The sequence below is a fragment of the Camelus ferus genome, chromosome 1 (genome assembly GCF_009834535.1).
Source record: "Camelus ferus isolate YT-003-E chromosome 1, BCGSAC_Cfer_1.0, whole genome shotgun sequence".
Lineage (NCBI taxonomy): Eukaryota > Metazoa > Chordata > Mammalia > Artiodactyla > Camelidae > Camelus > Camelus ferus.
The window spans coordinates 9,202,275-9,222,196 of NC_045696.1; the positions used below are offsets into that span (position 1 = coordinate 9,202,275).

At 45.6% G+C, this 19,922-nt stretch overlaps 1 protein-coding gene across 4 annotated transcripts in view; it reads left to right on the forward strand.

Moving 5' to 3' along the window:
* RUNX1 (RUNX family transcription factor 1) overlaps positions 1 to 19,922 on the forward strand; it is a 248,976-nt gene that overhangs the window by 142,356 nt on the left and 86,698 nt on the right. For 3 of the 4 annotated variants that reach the window (XM_032470586.1, XM_032470719.1, XM_032470541.1), the window contains exon 3: positions 17,750 to 18,003. In XM_032470586.1, the coding sequence (XP_032326477.1) occupies positions 17,750 to 18,003 (254 nt within the window). Of the gene's footprint in view, positions 1 to 14,273; positions 14,419 to 17,749; positions 18,004 to 19,922 lie in introns of those variants that run through there. The other variant, XM_032470649.1, reaches the window with a different exon arrangement.

Below are 19,922 nucleotides of genomic sequence, written 5' to 3' on the forward strand. Positions count from 1 at the left end.
CACTGCTCAGAAACTTTGCACATGGCAGGGTCCTTCTGCTGTTTTCTAAGTCAGAAGTCAAGATGTACCTCTCCTGAGTTCCCAACGCACTGCCGAATGCTGAGCGCGGTTCTCCGGTCATGGTTTTCTCACTCTGTAAAAAGCCCCCCAAGGCTGTCCTTAGGGTCAAGCCTTCCCACTGTAGGCGATTCATGACCCTCCTGGCTATGAATACACCATCAACTCCTAATAAATAATGAATACTAATGACAAAAACAAAACACCTCCCAATAAAGTCAGAAGGAGAATGGGGCTGTGCCCTAAAAATGGCATAAGGCTCTCTAAATAAAGGGCTTTAATGCATTTTATATTTAAACCATAAGGCCCTGGGCTCAAACCCAAATTGAGATGAGCTCTATTCCTTAAGTACCATTCTGGAAAAGTCGCTGAAATATTTATCCATCTATCTGGGTTCAGTGCTTCTGCAGCAGCTCAGTTCCTTGTGTCATGTCCCTAGAGTGGACCTGCCTACACAACCCCTCGAACTGGGGGTGGGCTGCCAGGCAGCAGCAAAGGTGGTCCTTCTGGAAAGTCGCTGTCTGTGAAACTTCTTGCATGGGAAATATGACGAAGAGCACTGTTTTTAAAAACAACCACCCTACATATAAAATAGATCAACAATAAAGTCCTACTGTAGAGCACAGGGAACTGTATTCAATACCTTGTAATAGCCTATAATGAAAAGGAATATACATATATACATACACACACACACACACACACACACACACACACACACAACTGAATCACTATGCTGTACACCAGAAATTAACACAACATTGTCAATCAACAATACTTCAATTATTAAAAAAAATACACATAATTCAAAGATTGATTTCTCTGTGCAGCTGGTCAGTTTCTGACTTTCACTGCTCCATCTCTATGTGGCCAAGGGCAAGTTCTTTAACCTCTTTAAGCTTTGGGGATAATTGTTCCAAACTTAATAGGATTATGGAGAGGATTAAATGAGATAATGCATGGAGAGCCCTTGCCATAGTGCCTGCGGCTCAGAGCAGCTCAGGCTCTGAATGAATGCTGGAGACCATCCTTATTTGTCCACTGAAATTTGCTCAGTCATCATAACCCTATTAGCAGACATAAAGCTCTCAGTTTTAATGAATCAGTACCACAGCTCTCCCTGTTCTCAGAGACAAGGAACACTTGATGGATCCCCAGACGTCAAGTGACCTAGTCTTTTGTCTTCAGGTAGATGACCCCTACCCTCCCCGCCAAAACCTAAACCTGGTAAAACCCAGCACAGTCAAAATCAATGCCATCATGAGCTGCTGTTACGCTAGCCAGGCTGTTCCTGATATGATCAACTATTTCCTTCACCTGCAAAGTCAGTATATACACTTATATATTAGTTTTCTCTTTAAAAATAGAAAAGAATTATAGTTACTTTTAAAGATCCAAAAATTTTGTCCCAGAGGGGAGTTCTGCGTTTTTCAGGAATGCTGATTTGTAACGCAAGTCAGAAGTGCCTCTTCCCTTCTGTTCAAAGCGAAACAAACAGACCAGCAGAGAAAAGAGTCTCCTTTCACAGGCTGCTACTGAGGGATTATTCGAGATAAACTTCCTTTGGATTTCAACATGTCCAGGTCTTAAAGATCAATACAGAGAAGATATTGTTCTATAGACGTTTTTATCCTTAGATCCAGGGAGCAGGGAGCTACTTGATAAGTTTCAAGTGACCCTAAAGTTTCTAGATATTTAACCGCACTTTTCTTGTTTAGCTCCAGACATTTCAAGCTTAGGAAAAACCAAGAAAATAGTTCATTTTTACTGTATCCATTCTCTATAATAAGGGGAAAGAGTGTGCCTTTATTGCCTTGGTTTGTATCTGAATTTGTATCTAATTTTACTCATAAGAATTCCAACTCACTTTTAAATATAAGGATGACAAGTTAGAGTAACATTCATTGAAGAAGTTTGGGGTTTGGGTTTTGGTTTGTTTGTTTTGCTGCTTTTCCTTAAGGCAGTATCACATTTTCACTAAAGGAATGTCTTGGGGGGAGGGGAGGAGAGTCTGATGAATCAAACCTTCGTTTATCATAATCAGAAAAATAAATCATTTACAAAAGTGAAAATAAAACTTCCATGTAACTTTATTTCCTTCTCATCCCTAGTCAGCAAGGGGTTAACCTGATGTCTTAATCCATTTCCACTCTAATTGGGAAGGATGGGGGAAAGTCATTTCAGTAAAGAAATGAGAATTGCTAGCCTATATATGCCTGCGGCAAAAAGAGGAGAAATGAATTCTCTCGTGAGCTTGGTTAGTGAGGGGGAAAAAAATCTCCATCTTGCTCCTCCCTTGATGCCGTTGTTCGATTTGCCAGGGTTAACTAATGATCCCCAGAACTGTGTGTAAATCAAGAGAAGGGGTCTGTGTGCCCGGGTCTCCTAGACGGAGCTCACTAGGCAGTTTCTGGACACTGTCCTTCATTCGACTAAACCTGGAGCCAGTCTGACAACTCAGTGTGATGCTTACAAAAAGTGGAGCCCCCCGACCCCAGTATACTTGATAAAGTTTTCTTCTTCATCCTTAGATGTTCATTTTATTATTTGGTGTCTTCAGCAAAAAGAGTTCTTGGCTAAATACATCGTTCCTATGTCAGAAGTGGTGAGGAATTAGACTTGATCTGGGATATTTTTCTCCAAAAGAGTGAGATGCTCCCTAAATGGAGACCTTGACAATGACAGAACTTCTTACAATGGAATGTGTTTTTAAGATTCTTAAAATCCACATTTATATAAGTACTTGCTGCATGCCCTTTTTCAAAACTTCCCCAAGAGTGCTGTATTTCCCAATGATGCTTTTGAAATTCTCCTCAGGATGGATATCCTTATGGGCATTGGAATTGTTAAGCAGGCTAGAGAAACAAGGACTACGGGAGTCCTTTGTCATCACTAAATTTCAGTGAACGTAAGATCAGTGGTTCGATTAGAAATGAACTAGAGTTCATGCCGCAGTTTATTTGTTGTCCTGTTTGGACAGTCATCTGTCCTTTGCTCTTGCTATTTTAAAAAACTACCAACTTTGCAAAACCATGTGACAAAAAGTCTTCAAGTTTTGTCTGTGTGCTTAATCATTTTTAATACATTTTGGACCATCTCTGTATGTTGCTTTCATGGTACATGAAAGTATACATTGGCAATTAGTGAACAGATAATATCTATTTTTCAGATGTTTTTGTTTAATTTTGTTAAAAATTATTTCACTCTTCCCCTCTACCTTTGAAGAAGAGGTGAACTCAATAGAATTAGCACCATTATTCATTAAAAAGAGGTAGCAAAATTTGTTTAATTTTTTAAATAGATTTAAATTGTAGCATTTTTCTAAGCAAGTCCAAGACCATCCTGTCAAAAATTTTAAATCTGACTCAATCATTACTTGTTTGAGCCAATGATGTTTCATAAGAAGTCTCCACAAAAAAATAATATCCCACCTCAGCATATGGTGTTTTATCCATAAAAATGGGATTATTACCAGCACATCAATTACATCATCTTATTAATGTAATCTGAAAATTTGTAAACATTGCAATGCAGATCTTAGGATTTTTATGAAACTTAGAAAATGTAGCTACATAGAATGACTACCTCCATTGTTGCTGACTTTTTTAGCTCTTTTTTATTTCATACTACAAGAGAAAATTTTAAAACTTTTGTGGAATATAATTCCATGACCTCACAGAAAGCAGGGCAGTGATAATCTTAGCCCATTATTCCATAGAACATTCTGTTTTCCGAATCTGAGGATAGCAGGATTAATACAAAAGGATTTGTCGCCTTGTCTGAGTGCCTGGAAAAACTCTCTAAGACTAACACTTGGCGATTTATTATTTAATTGATCGATATAGATGTTTTGGCAACTCCTTCACAGATGACTACACTTCTTACTCTTGACTCTTTAGTAGACTTCACATGTCCAGGACAGATGGGCGAGTCAGTACCCAAGATTTATCTCAAGCCTCTACATTCTCTTTCTGGAAGGTTCTGCTATACTTGGGGAAATTTCTCTATAGTCTATATGGGATCACAGACAGACAATTTCTTATTTCAGTAGAAAAGCACCAATTTGATGTACTAACAGCTGTAATAATGACGATGAAGAGCCTTGTAGCTGGTTATTCTAAAGGAATTAAACCTTACTGTGCATCCATATTATTTTTTAAATTATTATTTTATAATACATTACATAATGCAGCCTCACTAATTGGGTTGACATGGAGAAAACAGAATTAGTGAGAAGGCTGAGTTTTAATATTTTTAAGCAATTCTAGTTAGTAATAACTTACAGGTAACATTAATGAGTAATACGTGTTTCTCTCTAATCTCAATTTTACATAAATTATAGAACAGAAGAGCAATGCAGTTCTGTTATTTTCTAGAAGGTGCAAAATCTCTAAGTTATTTGTGTGTGTGTGTGTGTGTGTGTGTGTGTGTGTGTGTGTGTGTTCACATCACAGCTCCTTGGGCCTGCTTGAGGGGATAGAATTAACTATGTGCAGTTGAGGAATCCTATGTAAATTGGTAACGTCCTTAAAATGTGTTGTCTTGAGTTGATCCTCTGTTCCCTTTTTTCTTTCATTTCTCCTCCTCACTCAAAATCTAACTTCCCTTGAGCCATATGCTGACCTGGGCCAGCACCAGACCAGGACAGCTTCTCCCACTTCCAAGTGGCAGGTATATATAAACGTTCATGCAGCTGGAAAGCCTGCTTGTTCAAGGCTCCCATTTTGTAGGTGAAGAAACTGAGACTGGCACAAAGTAAGAGACTGGCCCTAGGCCACCTGGCAAGTAGCAAACTGAGGCATCCTTCCTAGGGCTCCTCTACCATTATGAGATCAGCTGAGTCTTGCTGCATTCAGACATATGGGTTTGTGTTGACTGTATGTGTGAATCCAGTCATCCATTCATTCGTGTCCCCAGCAACTTGAAAACTTAACCTTTGCTATTGGGATCAAGTGAATGATCACTCAGCCATCATTCTATTCCATCGCTTGGGGAGAATATATATCCACCATTCCATCGTTTGGAGAGAGAGATTCCTTTTTTTTCATTCATGTCTTTACTCCAAGCATCCAAGAGTGAGTTGCCTACCTAGAAATCAGATATTTCAACCAGTTTCAGGGAGTTTCCATTGCCTGTCCTGTTACCCAGCGTGGTCCACATTTAACATTTAACTTGGGACCACTCACCATCCCACCAGCTCACAAAGGATCACCCATTCATTTTGTCAAACTGACCTACAGTTAATCCCAACCCTCCTCCCCTGTCTAGCAGTTCAAGAACCAGTGAAACTGACTCACCGAGTTATCTTTGAACATGAATGTTGTACAAGGAAAAGAGTTATACTTTCTTATTTCATAATTGCCTCAGTGAGAGAATAAAGATAAATTATAAACACAAAGAATAAAATCAAGTGCTCGCTTTGGGTAGGAGGGTTCACTGTGGAAGGACACGTGGGAAATGAGGAATGAGAGCCCTGGGTATTCATTCAGACATTCATTCATTTATTTTTTCCTCAACTTAGAAAACGAGTTTTGTTTCAAATTCACAGTGGTGGAAATGGTTTTAAATATGCTAATTAAAATGCCTACAGTAAAGCAGACTTTAAAAGTAATGTTTTCCTTTTTAAAATTTAAATATAGTTGATTTACAATGTGTTAGTTTCAGGTGTACAGCAAAGTGATTGAATTATATATATACACATATATATATATTCTTTTTCAGATTCTTTTCCATTGTAGGTTATTACAAGATATTGAGCACAGCTCCCTGTGCTATACAGCAGGTCCTTGTTATTTATCTATTTTACTTACAGTAGTGTGTATATGCCAGTCCCAAATTCTTAACTTATTCCTCCCAGTATAAAAGTAATGTTTTTAATAGACTCCACTTCTATCATCTGTCAGAACACTTTACTGTTGTGACTTTCCCCAATTAGGTGACTCAAAGCCATGGGGAAGTGTGTAAACGCACCTCCCTGTTCCTCAAGTGCAGTAGACACTGAGACGCCCCATGACACTTGGGTACTGTCCCATGGCGCTTGGACAGGGTATCACTCAGAGAGGAGACTAGTTTCATGCGCAGCAAGTGGCTTCTCAGCCTCTTACTTAAAACATGCCGTCTGTTTATGGCTAACGGAGCCACAGAGATTGTGGGGAAGATCCAGGCCCCTTCGAGGGTCCACACATCCGCCCCTTGACCTGTATATCCACCCCACAAGACGAAGGAGCAGAAACCAGGGATGCTTGCCCTAAAGAGATGCTTGGACCTTTGAAGGTTCCCAGCAGCCCCTGAGGAGCCAATGTGGTGAGGTAGGGCCTATGGTTTCTGTTACAGAACAGGCCGCCTATTTCTTCTTTGTTGTTTTTTCTGAGGACTGGAGTGGAAGAAAGAGAGGTGGGCCCGCTCCATGACTTAGGCCAGGAGCTGCTCACCGTTGATTTGAACTAATTATTTTAACTGGAAGATTGCTAGCAAATTGACATGTTGAGTGGTCTTTTGGAAAAACCTATCTGCTATATTTCAAAATAAACCTGTTTATAGGAGTTGCTATTTGGGAATGGGTATCACTCAACCAATCCGCAATTCTGTTGGAAAATCATGACTGGGTAAAAATAAAACTTACTGTTCTAATCTGTGTCGTCTGTATGAATTTCATAGAAAACAAGTTTGTTGGAAAAGAAGGGGTCAGAAGATGCTTTGATAGTATTCTTTCAGAGCTCAAAGGAATCAAAGCATCTTGTACAGGCTGCAACACGGGCAACTGGTAAAGGTTAAGTGGAAATGAACTATGCACGAGGTGGACTTGTGGCTCATCCGTGGTGGTGCCAATGCATCTGTGGCAATGACAGTGGTCAGTAGGCCTTTGCAATTTAGTTGTTTTCGCCGGGCATGTGTGTCCTTATGACTCCAAGTCAATCAGTGATGCTGTAATAAAACTCTGAACTTTGCTTCAGCTTGCAGGGAAAATATGAGTCAAGAAAGATGCATTACTTAATGGCCTTCACTAATAGCAGGTTAAAAACAGGGCTCACTTGAGCACAAGCAGAATAGTAGCAAAGCTGCTCTTCAGCGTGAACTGTGTTTTGAGTGGTTGCCCTTGAACTGCACTGTCTAACACAGCAGCCACCAGCCACAGGTGACACGGGAGGACTTGAAACGTGGCTAGACTGAACTGAGATGCACTATGAACATAAAATGCACAGAGGAATTTGAAAACTTACTAAAAAAAAGGAAAAAGAATGTCAAATAGCTCATTAACAGTGTTTATATTGATTATGTGTTGAAATGAAAATGTTTTGGATATACTGAGTTAAATAAACTATAGTATTAAAATAAATTTCACCCATTTCTCTGCCATTTTAATGTGGCTTCTAGAAAAACTTATATTACATATATGGTGCATATTACATTTCTAGTGGACAGCGCTGCTCTAGAATTAGAAAGAATGTCCACATGGTTTAAAGGCAACTTGTCAAGAGCTGGCAAAGAAATCTGAACCATCTTGCAAGGTGTTTTAGCTTGCTGGTTATGACTGGGCACTCCAGGTGCAAACTGCTTGGGTTCAGATTGGGCCAATTACTGAATCTCAGTTTCTTCATCTGTAAAGTGAGGGGAATAATTATGGACTGTTTGCTGCTGGAGGGTTAAATGGAATAATGCATGTAAAGCCCATAGTGTGAGGGCTGACAGACGATGCGCTGATAGAAAGGATCTTCTGTTACCGTGGGTGTCTTACAACTCAGGCTGCTAACAAAATACCATAGGCTAGTAGCTTACATAACAGACATTTCTCACAGTTCTGGCAGCTGGAAGTCCATGATCAGGATGCCAGCATGGTTAGGGTCTGGTGAGAGTCCTCTTCCTGGCTTGTAGTTGGCTGCCTTCTTGCTGTGTGCTCACATGACAAGGCAAGAGAGGAAAAAAAAAAGGCTCCAGTCTTTTCTTACAAGGGCGCTAATTCCATCATAAGAACCCCACCCACATGACCTCAGCTCAACCCAATGACCTCCTAAAGGCCCCACCTCCTAAAACCAGCACATTAGGGCTTAGGGCTTCAGCACATGAGTATTTGGGGGGGGGGGGACAAATAATCAGTCCATCACAATAGTTTTAAAAGTCCAATCAGAGATAGCTTGCATGTCAATTTGCATTTCGCAATGTTACTTATAAAACCCTTTTAGACTCTGCAGTCTCATGTGGGCTGGGCACAATTTTCACTGGATACTAAGCAGCTGGCCTTCCGAGTTCAGAGTGGGGTCCTTGAACCAGCAGCAGCAGCATCGTGGGGAGCTTGTGGGAAACGCTGGACCCCCAGCCCCACCCCAAACCTACTGAATCAGAATCTGCACTTAGCCAGGTCGCCAGGGACTTCAGACACATTGTTGATGCCGTGCTGTCTAGGAGTTGCAGAGGGGGAGCCTCACTAGCCAGGTGTTCAAAATCTAGTGTTTTTGTGTTTGTGTGGAGGTAAGGGTGAATCAGAAGAGAATGAAACAATTAAACAATTGCCTTAATGGGGGGTCATTAAAAGACACCCTTTCTCCCCGGTGATCCAGAACCAACTGTGAAGGAGACAGAGAAACTGAGCAGACAGAGATCAAAAAATCGGCTTCATTGCTGATAGGACTTTTGAGAACAGTGACTTAGGTGTGTGGCTTCCTGCCACTGAACCCCAGAAATAAAGAGATGTACTTATTAGCACATAGACAATGTCTCCCCAAACAGTAAGAGGAGAGGAAGTCCTGCTTGGTGTGCTAGCTTTCTGTTGCTGCCAAACTAGCAAATTACCACAAACCCAGAAGCTTACACAACACTCGTTCCTCCTGGTTTTTTTCCACCAGCACCTATAATTCTGTCCTGTACACCCCAAGCTCATTCCTGACACCGTCTACCTCCAAACCCACCCTCTCCTGGTCTTTCTGCTACTAACGGCACCTGGGCCGGGCATGGGGCTAACTCCTCCCCCTCCCTCCCCTCAGTCCCCCTTTTCAGGCTCCATTATTTCCACCTTAAGGCTCATGAGTCCGTGCCTGGCCGGGCAGCAGCCCTTCAGCTCTGCCTCTTTACATTCCACTCACTTCTCCAGCTCGGACAGATGGAGTGTCCTAAAATATGTATTCATTGTGTTATTTCTCAGATTTCAAGGCTCTGAAATCCTCATGTTGAAGTTCCGATTTCTTCAGGTTTTGTCAGATGCCTCTGACCCGTCTGTGTTCATGTCCACTGGCCTTGTGTCATTTGCGAGCCGCCACCCTCACCCCGGCAACCTGACCCCCAATCTACACTGGGATTGTGCTGGAACCGATATGCGGGTCATCCCTTCATCCATGCCTTTCTCATGCTGACCCTTTTGCCTGGAGAGGACCCCCCCCCGACCCCCATCCCCTAACCCCAAGCCCTGCCTCCTGCCCTCCCAACCACCTGGTGACAATCTACACCACTTCTAAGGGTCAAATCAAATGTCATCTCTACTAGGAAAGAAGTCTTTCCAGAGCCCACCAGGTAGTGTAGACCCCTGGGCCTTGTCCCACCCCCTCCCTGGACCCTGCACATGTGTCCCTCAGTGGCCTTGACACTCCCTTGTTCTTATTGACCAAACGGGCTGGCCCTGCTCCTCAAACTTCGGAGATGGCCAGAAATAACCTCAGGATATGAATCCTAAATATTCGAGATTTGCAGGCTGAAGAATTTCAGGGCTATTTTCTGACAGAGACCTTGAGACAGGGGAGGATAAAAGTGAAAGATGAGATCAGAGTTTAATTTTTCAGAAGGCGACAAAGGACACCCATGAAAATACATAGTTGTGGTCAAAAAGAAACAGAGCTCATTATGTGTGTAGAACCTGTGTGTGTGCGTGTGTGTGTGTATGCATAGAGATCAAGAATGAACAACCCTGGGTAGGGTTCTTAAATTCTCCAAGTGTGAGGTTCCTGATTTGAAAAAAAAAAGGAAAAAAAAGGAGGATTTTTTGGGCAAAGTATCTAAAAGCATTTTGGCCTCTCCTCTCCTACAGTTCAGGGACAAGTACCTTTAACACCTCCTTGGGCAAATCATTTCAAATCTCTACAGGTGTAACTTCACCTCCAGAGACCCACCCCCTCCTCCCCCTAATGGTATGTGCTATGTCCTCGAAGCTACTGACACAGGACAAACTAAGAACGCTTTCAACAGACCACGCTCACACCTTTCCAAATCCACTCACTTCTGCCTTTATTTTTAGGTTAAAAAAAAAAATCTTGGCTTTTTTCTCAGAGTCACTGAAATATTAGGTGTGTAGACAAAACACGTGCCCTTCCACTCCGCTTCTCCTATTTCTCGGTCTCAGACATGGAAAGGCTTTTTGGGGTCTCGAGAGAGGATTTCCAGGGTGGTTGTTTCTGTTGGGTCTCTTTAGTATAAACTCAGCTGTCTGGTCAATCTTACTGTTATGGATTCCCTCACCCCTCATACCTATTAAAACTAAACTTACTAACTTCAGGGTACATTTATTTATTTATTTATTTTTTGCCTTATCATTCATAAAGAGTGCAAATGAGTCTTTCCCTGCTGTTTTGGTTTGTTGGTTTTTTTTTTAATCTTTGTGGAGTCACTTTACGAACTTATAAACCACAATCTTGTTTTTTTGTTTGTTTTTAGGACGCTCCTTTGAGACTATACATATTTAATTTCCTTCATTTTTCATCACAGGCCATCCTTCAGAACTCATTATTATGTTAGTTGCCCTTTTTGCTTTGGCAAAAATATAAGACCAGGGAGCTGAAAATCTTGTTCTCCTGCCTATTTAAACAGCGTCTGGAAATCTGAAATAATCACCGCCTTTCTTAGTTTTAAGGGTTTCATTTAAGCTATATTATACTAATATTGTGCAGTGGAGTTGGAGGCTGTAGGTTTGCAGGATCTGAAATGCTCAAGTCCTAAGGCTTTGAAAAGTGCTAATTCCTTCCTGTTAATCATTCAGTGCTGACCATTATCGGTATACAAGGCTGATGGAGTAATTTCAGATTCAGAGCATTATGGGTACATATTCAAGGGAAAGAGAAACAGCTTCATACGACTTTGCTTAGTGGATTTACCTGTAACTTCACCTACAACTGCACGTGCAGCAGTATATAGTAAGGGATTCATATTGGAAATTATCATATGACAATTATTTTCAATGACTGATATCATTTGTTATTTTGAGAATGAAAGCTTTCAATATAAATAATCTGCCCTCCTCGCAAAGGGAAAGAAAGGAAATCAAGCAAGGAGGGAATATTTCAAAAATGTCCTATCTTTGGAAGTAAATGATCATAATGTTTATCTACTAGTTTGTTTCTTTTAGAAACTGTATTCCAAATTATTTTTATCACTTTAAAAACTATTCATATTCTTACTTTTTGTGCTTAGCTTCTACTGTATTACCGATGTTTTCATGTTTTTGTATTAAATTAGGGTTTGGTTTGAGTTTCACCTTGAATCCATCCCTACACTCTCCAAATGTATTTTTAATGTTCACTAAATAAATCACATTTGCATCACCTCTAGAGCTTAAAAGAGGTGATTCAATGAAAGATAAGATTCAGTATTAACTAGCAATGGAGAACATTGGTTGAGGGTACATAATACCATATGCATATGTAACAGTTCATTTTTTATATGATGATTTACTGTTTTAAGCTATTTTTGTGCCAGAGCTGGACAACATACTATAAAAATCTGCAGTGCTAAAAACTGTGAGAGGCAACAAGCTACCAAAAAGGGGGAGGGGGGGATTTAATTTTATACTTGCATTTCTTGCAATTATAATTAATCAACTACAGTAAATTCGGTGTTTGCTGTCAGTATATTCATACAATTATTTTTATTTTCCTATTTTCTACTCTTTCAGAATGTATGCATGGAATGAATCCATCTAGAGACATTCACAGTATGTTAGATTCCAAATTACATTTTTAATAACATATGCACATTCACATATGCATATATATGACATTTTATCTATGTATCACTATAAATAACGATATAAATTAACCAATAATCAAGGCTTTTTTTTTTTTTTGCTGATTCAAAAATACTTAAAAGCTGTTTTCCCTATTGTAAATGTCAAACATATAAAACATTCCAATGAAACCTTAAATGATACCCTTGGTTCTACAGCGTTTACCACAGGTGCATTCTGCTGTTATTAAATGACTCTATATGACTCTGAAAAAAACAGAGCTTGGCTTCTATGTATTACAACCTAGTTTATTACTTTTGCTATAGCAGTGCTAATGCAAAATTTTTATGAGACTTCTAAAATGTTTGCTAAGCATCCCTAATTTTAAAAAGATGAATTTAAAATTTTTCTCAGTTTGCTACTTGTGAACTGCACAACTTACTTAAGAAATTACAGTGACATAGTCACACATCAGCCAAAGCATCTCATGAAATCATTCACATGAAGGAAGGAGGCAGTGGACGAACTAAGGAATCTCATCCCCAGAGTAATTAGGTTACCAAAGTGAAATAATCTCAAAGCCGCTGAGGGTGGGGGGGATGTTTAATTAAATTCCAGTGTTGAAAACTGGCCGGTGTGTATTGCTGGTTATTTGTTATTTGAACATACATTAACATGTTATTCTTCATCAAAATTGTTCTCTTTCCCTGTGACATTAGTACCAACCACAGCAGTTTGATCCAGAACCACTAGCAAAATGCATTCTCTAATTGTTATTTTCATTAAAATGTTCACTGAAAATAGAAATAATTATTTTAGAAATATGACATTTTTAGAAATATATTACGGAGGGGGATTTTAAGAAAATGCTTGAGATTCTTATTTTATTTTTGACGTAGTTTCAAAACAGTAAAAATGTAAAATACTTAGATATTTTCTGAGACCCTCTCCATAGTTCTGTATTTATCGAAAGTTGTAGAAAAAATGTCAATAAGCTGTTATTGTTTTCCAGTGAAATTGTTCTGTTTTTCTTCAAAATGCTACTTTTTAAATTCACTGTGAAAACATTACATTTCATTCCTATTCTGAGTCTTTTTGAAATATCCCCCATGCAGCAAATTTGGATGAATCGAATCTGTCAGACAGCGTTCGCCCAACATATTGCTTCATTGCATTTTTTGTATTTTATTATGACAAAAGTAAATTTTAGTATAATTCCAAGGGAACACTAGGAGTACATGTAGGAATGTTTCCTTTCCTTTCAGAGGCAGAGGAAGGGAAATTCTATATTGCCGCTTAAATGAGCGCTCTGGGTGGAAATGAATTCATCTCTTACGTGACGTTACTGAACTCTATAAGCTCCGTAGAAAGCCCTCCAGACTAAGGGGTTCCTAGTACCCCTTAGTTGAGCCCCATGCTCCCTGCTTTCCGTTCATTTTAGTTCCGCGATAAGGAGAGGAAGTGTTTTTGTTTGTTTCTGGTATTCAAATGTGCACCGCACAACACGTTATAGCCGGCGCAGGGAAGGTCCCGGGATCCCCAAATGCCGGGCGGCCGGGTTCAGAATAAATCAGCAAAAGCTTTCCTTGCTATGATCGTCCCTGTCGGAGTTGGAACTCAGGATTTACTGCTTGAGACTCTTAGCTGAGCAGCGCCCACGGTGCTGCCCTTGAAAGGCTCAACTTGCTGCATCTATCTCTGTACCTCTTCTCTTACTAAGGAAACTTGATCTCGGCCGGGAGACGGCTGCGCGGGGCTGCTCCCCGCAGCCCCTTGCAGGGTTTAGGGTTTCAGGCAAAGGGCTGGCCGAAGCCCCAGAGGAGCCTTCTCTGACCTTCCTGAACGGCCGATTACGTTTTACTCGGACCGCTGTACCCCTTGTCAGAACCCATTTTTGCCTCCGCCACACTCCCGAGTCCCGCCCCCCGTCCTTGGGGGGGGGGTCCTCTGGGGATGCGCTTGGAGGCGGCCCCCAGGAGCGTTTGGTCCGCTCTTAGGGAAATGCACTTGAACCGAAGCAGGAAGGTTTCACTCGGCCCGAACTCGCCTCTAGAGCGGGCAGCGTCGCGTCCGGTGCGGAGAGACGGTGACCTCGGTCAGGAGGGCGGCAGACGAGGAGGTTTGGTGACTGCGCAGTATTTGGAGTTGCTCGGCCAAAGTGGACAGAGGACGTTTGGAGTCTTTACACCTGAACTAGGGCTTCTTCAAAATCACTTTAAAGAAAAAAGCAAAAGTTTTCTGAGACCCCTAGACCCATTTTTTTAATGCAGCTGGATGCTGGGAGTTTCCGAGTGTCCCGGGTTTTCCGGAGAGAGAGGAGGGGACCGGCCCATCTGGGGAAAAGCGGGGCAGGCTGGAGGGAGCCTTGGCCACAGGCCCGGCGATGGCGCCCGGGACGCCTGCAGCACCGACTGCCTGCGGAGGGCGACGACGGTGTCCGGGTAAAGCGAGTTCGGGAAGAGACCCAGACGCGCGCCTGTCGGGACAGCCTGAATAGTAGGGTGGGACGCGGCCGCGCAGGCTGGTTCGGGTGGCAATTTCCTGTCGTTTCTTCTACTGAAGTTCTTACAAAAGAGACCCGAGGGCCGCGAGAAGGCCGGTAGAGCCCCGCGCCGTCGGGGGCGTTCCCGGACGCCCCAGGAGGAGAGCGAGGGCGGCTGCTGCCCCCTGGCGTCCGCCCGGAGCGTGCGATCCGCCGCGTCTCCCGGCCGCTCCGCGCAGCCAGCCTGGCCCTCTGGGCCTGGGGCAAGGGAAGCCGCCAGGGCACCCGGAAAGGCCTCCGCGGCTGGTCCGCCAAGGCCCCCGCCTCCGTCAGACTCCAGCGACGGAACCCGAGCAGTCTGGAGCGGCTGTGGCGGCCTAGCATCCCAGCGGCGCGTCTGCAGGGGAACAGAGGCGGGGAGGGGGAGGGGCCCCGTGGGGCGGGGGGGCGGGGGGGCGGGGGGGCAAGGGACCCTCTGCCCCGGGGAGTCGAAGTTGAGGGCTCCGAGCTAGAGGGAGTGGGTGAGCGCCCTTCCACGGGGAGGGGCCGGGTGGGCTCTGTGTGTAGGTGGGGAGCCCCGCGGCTAGGCGGAGGCGGGGCCCCTCTAAGCTCCGCGAAAATGCCCGCGGCGCCGCGGGGACGAGAGCAGGGGAAGTTCCCGCCCGAGCGCGGAGCCGGGGTGGGTTCCGCACCCCCCGCGGCCCGCGCGCGGGGGCGGGGAGAGGAGCCGGGGCCGTTTCCGGGGAGCCAGAGGTGGGTGCAGGGCGCGGGAGGCCTGGGCCTAGCGGGGGAGCCGACGCTCCGAGGATGGAAGCGAGTGGAACGGATGCTTTCAACTTTCTTTCCAGTCGCTAGTTTTTCGGGGGTCTTTTCTGACTACGAAACTCCTCTGCTTGCCGCTAAACTCACTCCGCCTGCGTGAGGCGCGCTGCGTAATTAAGCCGCAGCCCAGCCGCGGCGAAAAACACCAATTAAAGAAAACAAACCAAGAGAGAAAACTAAAAACAAAAACCATGTTGTGGAGACCGACAACCGTCTGCCCTCACTAAATGAATCAGCGCCACTTCACCGCAGTTGCCCACCCGGCCGTGGGGGCGCACTGAGCGGCCCTGTGGCCGCGCCCTCGGCCCTCCCACCCCTTCGCGGCCGAATCGCACCCACGCAGGGGAAACAGGCTCGGCCGTGGGCAGCCGCGCAGGACCTGGGGCCGCCCGGGCGCCCGGCCCCAGGAGCCTCGCGGCGGCCGCCGCATCTCCATGGCTCGCCCGGCAGGTCTCCGGACCCGGGCGGCTCTGGGCGTAGCGCGCGGCCTGAGTCCACCCCCGGCTGGCCGGCCTCCTCCACTTCTTGGGTCTCGGGACCGCGGGCGCGCCCTGCAGTCCTGAGTCCGCGGCGGAGCAACACAGCATGTCTGCAAAGCCGCAGGGCAGCGTTTCGCACCGGGGTGGGGCCCCGGGAGAGCATGTGAGCGTGTGCGTGGATGTGCGTGGATGCGGATGCGCGGGGAGCGCCGGTGGCTGCGGCGGCGGTGGACTCTCCACCCCGGCTGCGTACAGTAGCGCGCGGCAGCGGCGGCGGCGGGGGCGCGCGGGCCAATTCCAGGAGCCCGCGGCCGCGAGCCGCGCCCTGGCTGATACCGGAAAGGCCTGTGATTGGCCGGCGGCCGCCCCTATGCAAACGAGCTGAGGAATTCCTCGGGCCGGGCTTACAGTAAAAGCACGTTCATTTCCAGGCACTCTCATTCATAGAGCCAGCGGGCGCAGGCGGGACGGGCGCCCCGCGGCCGGACCCAGCCAGGGCACCACGCTGCCCGGCCTTGCGCCGGCAGGCACCTCTTCCTGGGGCTCTTGGGAACGCCAGAAGAAAGTCTTTGCTGTTTCTCCTTAATCTGCGTTGGAGCTTCGATTTTTTTGTTTCTTTCTTTCTTCTGAATGAACTGGTTTATTGGCTGGATTGTTCAACTTCTTTCCTGGCTGTGAACTTTTCCCCGGTTGTTTCCTTTGACAACTGCTGGAGAAAGTGCGTGTGGTGAAGTTGCGTGTGCGTGGCAGTGTTATGCGTGCTTGTGTAACTCGAGCCGCCCGGTCTGTTTCGATCTGCGCTGCGGAGCCTCCTCGCAAGGCCCGCTCCACCTGCTGCGGTTACGCGGTGATCGTGGGTATTAGCGCGTCCGGGCGGTTAACCGGCGGCGCTGAGGCGACGTTGGAGGAAGATCGTCTTGCTACTGCCCAAGTCGGGGCTGACTCACCCAGTCGATGTAGACAGCGGCTGGCTTCCGAAGAGTGCGTGCCTGCGTGCGTGTGACTCGGCTGCTTCTCAACTCCCACCAAACCACAGGATCAGCCACAAACTTAACCAACATCCCCAAACCCGAGTTCTCAGATGTGGAGAGCTGAACTCTGAGTGTCATCGACTTGGGCTTTTTTTTTTTTTTTTTTTAAGATTAGCTTCTTTTTGAAAAGCTGGATTTTCTGAACTGAGCATTTTGCCAGAATTTGAGAGAACATGACAAGTGCTTCTAGCCCAGCCCTTCTCCAACTACTGAAGCTGATTTTCAAGGCTACTTAAAAAGAAAAAATCCTGCAGCGAACGTTAATGGGTTTCTGTTGTTTAAATTCTCTAGATTGTATTGTAAATATTTTATGAAGTAGAGCATATGTATGTGCATATATATATACACATATATATATGCGCATACATTAGAAACAAGACCTTTGGAAGTCTCAGTTCTTGCTTTTGAGGACCGAAGCCAGTTTTGCATGATAAAAAGTGGCGCTGTATTTGGAAGATACTCGTGTATTTTGTGTTGTTGAGACTTTCAGACAAAACTCATCTGGAAAAAAAACTGACAAGGCAATTAACTACTGGAACTTCCAAATTATGTATTTGCCGGTCCTTTTGCTCGCTGCCTAAATATTTTAGGAAGTATATGGGAATTTTGCCTCCGGGAACTTTTTTAACAACCGAAGACTGAACTTAAAACTCTCAAAGCAAGATCCAGAAGAAGATAGTCTCCCTTGGCACTTGACTTTGGATTCTGGTCGCCCACTTTTCAAAGCACTAAGCGGTCGGTTGCTAAAAGCCCTGCCCGGGTCTGAGGCCCTTAGGCCGAACTAGAACTTTCCATCCCCCTCCTCCCCCCAACCACCCCGCAGCAATAAAGGCCCCTGAACTTGTATGTTGGTCTCCCGGGAGCTGCTTGCTGAAGATCCGCGCCCCTGTCGCCGTCTGGTAGGAGCTGTTTGCAGGGCCCTAACTCAATCGGCTTGTTGTGATGCGTATCCCCGTAGATGCCAGCACGAGCCGCCGCTTCACGCCGCCTTCCACCGCGCTGAGCCCGGGCAAGATGAGCGAGGCGCTGCCGCTGGGCGCCCCGGACGCCGGCGCCGCCCTGGCCGGCAAGCTGAGGAGCGGCGACCGCAGCATGGTGGAGGTGCTGGCCGACCACCCGGGCGAGCTGGTGCGCACCGACAGCCCCAACTTCCTCTGCTCTGTGCTGCCCACGCACTGGCGCTGCAACAAGACCCTGCCCATCGCTTTCAAGGTACTCGGCCCGGACGGAGCGGGTGGCGGGAGGACGGGCAGAGGCCGGTCGAGGCCGGGGCGATCGGGGAGGGCAGCGGCCAGGCAGGCGGGGCCGGGTTCTAGAAAGGGGCCGGCACTGAGGCCCGTGGTCCATCCCTCTGCGCTTAGGAGACAGGATGCTGCGTTGCCGTGGCGACCCTCAGGGGGCCCAACTCAGCCCCGCCGCGGTTGTCTCCCGGGATGGCTGAAAATAATCAGGATGCCCCCCAAAGACGTCCACTGAGGGCCGGTTGGCTCTCCCTGGCAGCTTTGAACCAAAGTAGGAAAAGTTACAACCCAGTAGGAACAAGCCCGTCTCCTGCCATGCTTCCCTTCCCAACTCTGGCTTGACACCCAAACCATCTGAGGGAGGCGTCAGGAAATAAAAGATACTTTTATACCTTCGGGTCAGTGAAAATAAACTGACAAGGAAAACTGTCAGGGCTTCCCACTTCCACCCCATCTTTAACTGCCCTTTAGGAATTAGCAAATCCAAAGTCCACGGTGGGTGTAGTTTAAGTTTGCAAAAGTTTTCTGAAGTTCTCTCGAGCTTGTAGCCTTCTCCTGCCAGAAGCCGCAAGTAGCGAATCCTGTTTCTTTTCCTGGAACTCTCCTGAACGTTATCGCCCGCCGGTTCACCTAGATTAAGCCCGGGGCGGCGAAAGGAGGCAAGGCTGTGTCTTCCGAGAGCCGAGGGTCCAATCTGCCCGCTTTGATGTTTGAGGAGGGGGCGGCATGGACTGGGTGATTTCAACTGAGCAGCTCTCCCAGGCACTTTTCACCCCTAATCTTGCCCTAGATTTGAGCTGTCTTTAAAAACCTTGGCCTTCAACGGGGATATATAAACAACCCCAGGCGTTTTTAAACAGCCACCCCACCACCCTGGCAGCAGACAGTAGACATTGGCAGCGGGGATTCAGTTCTTCTGTCTTGAGTGGGTTTAAGAAGGGGCAACTTTTTAGTACAATCAGTGCAGTCATTTCCTCTTCATTTAAAGGGCTAAGGCAGGCAGGTGGGGTCGGGGAGCTGTAAAGATCAGCTACTCTTTTTCTTAACAAAAAAATAATCTGGTTAAATGTTGTTCCCTTTAAGGGGAGATTAATGTAACAAACTTTTTATGGTTCCGAGCCTGGGCTGGATCTTGAGCTGGTTACAATGCATGATGTTCACTTTTTTTTAAAAAAGTAGTGTTGAAGTTCTTTATTTTTAAGCTCTACACACCTTCCAAATTTAGATTATGCTTTCTAAAACAACCAAAAATGTGTAATTGGCTGTCTGTAGACTTGCTCGGTTTTCTGAAAGCAAGAGTTTTTGGGGGGGGATGGAAATAAAGATAAGATTGAACAGCCGCTGGACTCTTTCCTGGCCCTTCCTCCTGCTCTGTAGATTTGGGTTGGGAGCCCATTTCAATTTTAAATCACCCTAATCCCTTTACATAAACAGACTCAGCTCTCCCTCGGCCCTGGGACCTGACAGGGATGGGCCCGGGGTCACTCTGAGATAAGCGCAGAGGGGAGGAGACGGCTGATAGTCCACCAAAGGGTCCTTTAGAACCGGGTGCTCAGACACACGGAGGAAGTGAGTTCTCAGGGATCCGTGGCTTCCTTTGGGGTAAATAGGAGTCTCTTCTGGATCTGTCCTCCTCTGCTAGGGAACCCAAACCCCAAACACTGAGTGATTAATAAAGAATCTTCAGGAGTTAAAGCAGTATCATTTGTCAAGCCACCACATGAAAGTCTATCTCCTTCTAAAAGAATGAAAAAGTCATATAAGTTGCTTTCATGAGCCATCGGGGAATTCCTTTTAGGGGCAATCTTAATGATAGAGGTGTCCTTTTAAAAATGACTTTTGACAATTTACTTTTTTTTGAAAAAAAAATCTGTTTTACTGAGTGATAGC